This window comes from Hyposmocoma kahamanoa, unplaced genomic scaffold, assembly GCF_003589595.1.
Source record: "Hyposmocoma kahamanoa isolate Upper Pololo Valley unplaced genomic scaffold, ASM358959v1 90325, whole genome shotgun sequence".
In the NCBI taxonomy this organism is placed as follows: Eukaryota; Metazoa; Arthropoda; class Insecta; order Lepidoptera; family Cosmopterigidae; genus Hyposmocoma; species Hyposmocoma kahamanoa.
This window is the reverse complement of record NW_020654611.1, coordinates 800-4,554: the sequence shown is the minus strand read 5'-3', so window position 1 is coordinate 4,554 and position 3,755 is coordinate 800. Positions and strand designations below refer to the sequence as shown.

The following is a 3,755-nucleotide window of genomic DNA, read 5'->3' as shown; positions in this document are numbered from 1 at the left end:
GTGGCAGTCACCAACGTTGTTCTAATAGTCACCTGGATGAGGTTGTTATAACTTTGTGTTTTACGTTTTTGTAGCATTCGGTTTATCATTTCCATCGGCACATACATTTGTAAGGCGTAGGATAGGAACATAACTATTGCCATAATAAGTTTTGCACTTTGGGCGATGCTGTAAGAAAAGAAATAAAGTTATTATTTCTGTTTTTCCCGAAAGTCCTAAATAAATAATAACCATGCAACACATTCTTGTAGATTGTTTAGGTTCTTTGAAAGGAACACTAAACAAAGTGTACAGCGTTGAACATTTTATAGCTCTAAAACTACTCTATTGTGATTGTGACTGCGTCGTATCATACAAGCAAATAATAGAACTACATTTAAGAAAGACAATACATTTTTTTTTGTACTACTCGTAAAAATAAATTAATGCCACCTGTACACATGCTTTGCTAGCCGTTGGACAAAGGATCTTATAAATTTCTAGTGTCTGGGATTGGGCTTGCTCTTCCGATGGTCAATCAAAAAACATAGTGTCATTTTGCGCTACCAATAATAGGGTATCACATACAGGCAAGTTCTGCATAAATAACCCTCTCAGCCAGTAAACAACTTCCACGTTTCATTCTTTTGCATCTTTATAAGCAAGCGTAGAAGGTACTCACATATAGTCCTCTGGTAGATTCAAAGTAATGCTTCCCTTCACATCATCGCCGTACTGCACATATCCAAAGAAGCCGAAAACGTCGTACAAGGAGATTATAATAACCATAGCAACATTTGACACCCCGGGGCAACCCAGGAATCGTTTAGGATTCTTCATCTCGTTTTCTATTGGCATTACCACACCAATGCCTCCCATGGCAAATATTACTGTGCTGAAAAGATTAACAAATACTTATTAAATGTCGGAAATGAAAATACCAATGAAGTCCAAAAAGTTTTGAAGGACCCCGGTGCTAGTGGACTGGGAGGCGTGGCAGAATCTGATGTCAAAGGCCAAAACCCACTTTGGGTCACTGCTCCACCGAAGTAAGTACGTAAATTGAAAAAAAAAATTAACTACTTTTTCAGATTTAAATCGCGTTTATTTGTTTTTCCAAACAAATCATCTCAGTCAACCCGTAGTAAAGTATCGGAAAGGAATATTTACGATCTAGATCTGGAAAAGATAGTTCAGTTTTCAACGTGGAACAATCGCAAAAACCTAAGAACCTGAATTATTAAGTATGTAGCGGTCGTATTTTTTCTATAACTTATTACAAAAGTACATTATTCCACTAAGGTAGGAGTTAGAATAACATAAATGAGACTTGGTGAAGTTCTTCACTAGCAGTACTCTTAGATAAAACAAAGATCTGGCGACCTATGTCATAAAATCCTTTCGAAACGGAAACGATTTTCAGCAACAAAAAGATACAAAATTGAAATTAAGCTTATCTGACATTAAAATGTATGTTAGATTTACTATATTACTTTTTACACGGTTTCTAGAATACGTTAAATCATTAACAAATCTAAACAAAAACATCGTTACATAAAGTCATGTCTATAGAAACGATAGAGGCGTCCTATTGATAAAATTTGCAAATAAATTGTTGGGGAATGTACACACATTGTTAAAATAGACCAAATACATCTTGATAATTCCAAAGTCTAATGTAAAATTGAAGGAAACTGAGTGATGGCTCCCATGAGACTGAAATATATCATCGCATTGCAAATTTGCTGAAAGACAATGGAATATTACTGAACATCTGAATCCATTCGGAGTTTCCCTCAGAGGATTATTGTGACAAAACGAATCATTATTCTAACGACAACAGTGAAAGATTTTACTTTTATATTATACTACTTACTCAACGTTAGACATGTAATTAATTTCAAGAAGATGTCTAAAGGCCGACACATTTACGATTGATCTAAAAAAAACTTAGGGGACAATTTATTCGTTTTCACTGTTGGTTTAACTTCAAACAGCGCGCTTATCTTTCTTTGATATTCTCATAAATTTTAATACAAAACGATACTTAATTGGAAATTTGAATGTGAATGTCAAATGTCAAAAGTTTTTCAGCGGTATGTTTAGTTTGAGCGATAGTACAGTGTGAGAATAGTCGATTCTTAATAGAAAGGTCGTGCTTATGATTTAAATTTTGAAGTTACGGACATTTACGAATGTCTAATAATACCACCCGTTAATCGTGAAAAAAAATCATCATGATGAAAAGTGCAAATCGAAAAAGTTTCCCAATCTTTGGAAAACGTGTGGAGTCTACAACTTGGATTGGGTCAGCGTGGCACACTATAGACTAAGCCTGTCGATACGGTAAAATTGTGATACACAAGCGACATTCTAAAACTGTAATAGCGTAGTATTCTAAAATGCCGCATTAATGGATTAACGCCAGTGATAAAGTTTGTGTTCACAGCAGTGTTTGCAAAGCTGGGATCTTGGACTGAGAACCGGTTCCAGGAATCGCACCATCAAGCCATGTCATAATGCGTAACTTTCTAAGAAAAATCCATTCAATCTACTTTTATTAGCTTGATTAATTTATTGTGTTTGCTCCCGGTATGATAATTAGTTTAAAAACGAAACAATAACAGAAAAAATTGAACGAACTCCGATTGTAGTTTCCTGGGTTTGTTTTTATGAAAATAAACACTAATATTTTACAAATTTTAAATTTTTTGTAGCTATATGGATAAATTTATTTAATAGGAAGCTTTGCTTTAGACAGGTTTTCCTTTGGCATTGCATCTTTTTGTTGCCGCATTTTGAAATAAGAAAAAGACAAATTCTCATTGTGTGTTATGTTATTTTACCACATTCACTATTCAAGACAAATCTGTTTACTCCCTGCCCGATCAAAAAAAGCAAACAATTTACAAACTTAACAACGACAAACAATGATTTACTGAACAAGAATCCTATTAAATATTATGTATATTTGAATATTACACAATTGCATACATAGAGATACAAAATAATTCTTAGTTTATTCTTTAACTTTATAAATATCTTACCTAAAAAAGCGGCCACTGCGTAACACTGGTCACCATTTCTCTATCCTTAACAGGTGGCAAATCAGTGAAGATAAAATACATAGTAATACCAAACACGCATAAAATTAGCAAATTGGCTAACGCTGAGAACGGCACCAAGTACTTCAGATTTCTTATTTGACAGATGAGCACTAAAGGCACTAAGGTTAATGCACAATAAGCTTGAACGGATAGCTTCAATTCCGGAAACATGACGTCAAAGACCTGTAACAATTTTTAAGTATCATAATAATAACTACACTTACTAAATAACATCACCAAAATGAGTCATAAAAAGCGTCTATCCCCTCACGCGATGCGCTCCTCCTACCGCAAAATGGCGGCTATTTGGTTTCGCAAATTAGAAAAGCATTCAGTTTAATTACAAGTTTTTATAAATAAAAATTATTATTCTGCATTGCTAAATAAATACCCTCCGTACTACAACAACAACATCTCAAATAAAATGCAGTAATACTATATTTTAATTTTTTTTCAATTTCTTATATATAATATAATATAAGAAATTTTTGGTGTACTTGGATAAATATGATAAATATTCCGTTTGAGCGGTTCTAACGTTTTTACCATGAAATCACTCCTTAAAGTATACTTTATAAACATTTATATTCAGGGTAAACTTAAAAAAACGCCACTTACGGTATGTTTTCAATTTATTGAAAACATTTACAATTTACAACTAATTTACAA

At 33.3% G+C, this 3,755-nt stretch overlaps 1 protein-coding gene across 1 annotated transcript in view; it reads right to left on the bottom strand.

Moving 5' to 3' along the window:
• The window catches only part of LOC113236242 (proton-coupled amino acid transporter-like protein pathetic), a gene marked incomplete at its 5' end in the record, with an annotated part of 4,849 nt that extends 1,580 nt beyond the window's left edge, over positions 1 to 3,269 (bottom strand). Inside the window, 3 exons of the mRNA XM_026472248.1 lie at positions 16 to 168; positions 662 to 881; positions 3,032 to 3,269. Coding sequence (XP_026328033.1) covers positions 16 to 168; positions 662 to 881; positions 3,032 to 3,269 — 611 coding nt within the window. The remainder of the gene's footprint in view (positions 1 to 15; positions 169 to 661; positions 882 to 3,031) is intronic.
• Positions 3,270 to 3,755: the final 486 nt, after the last annotated feature.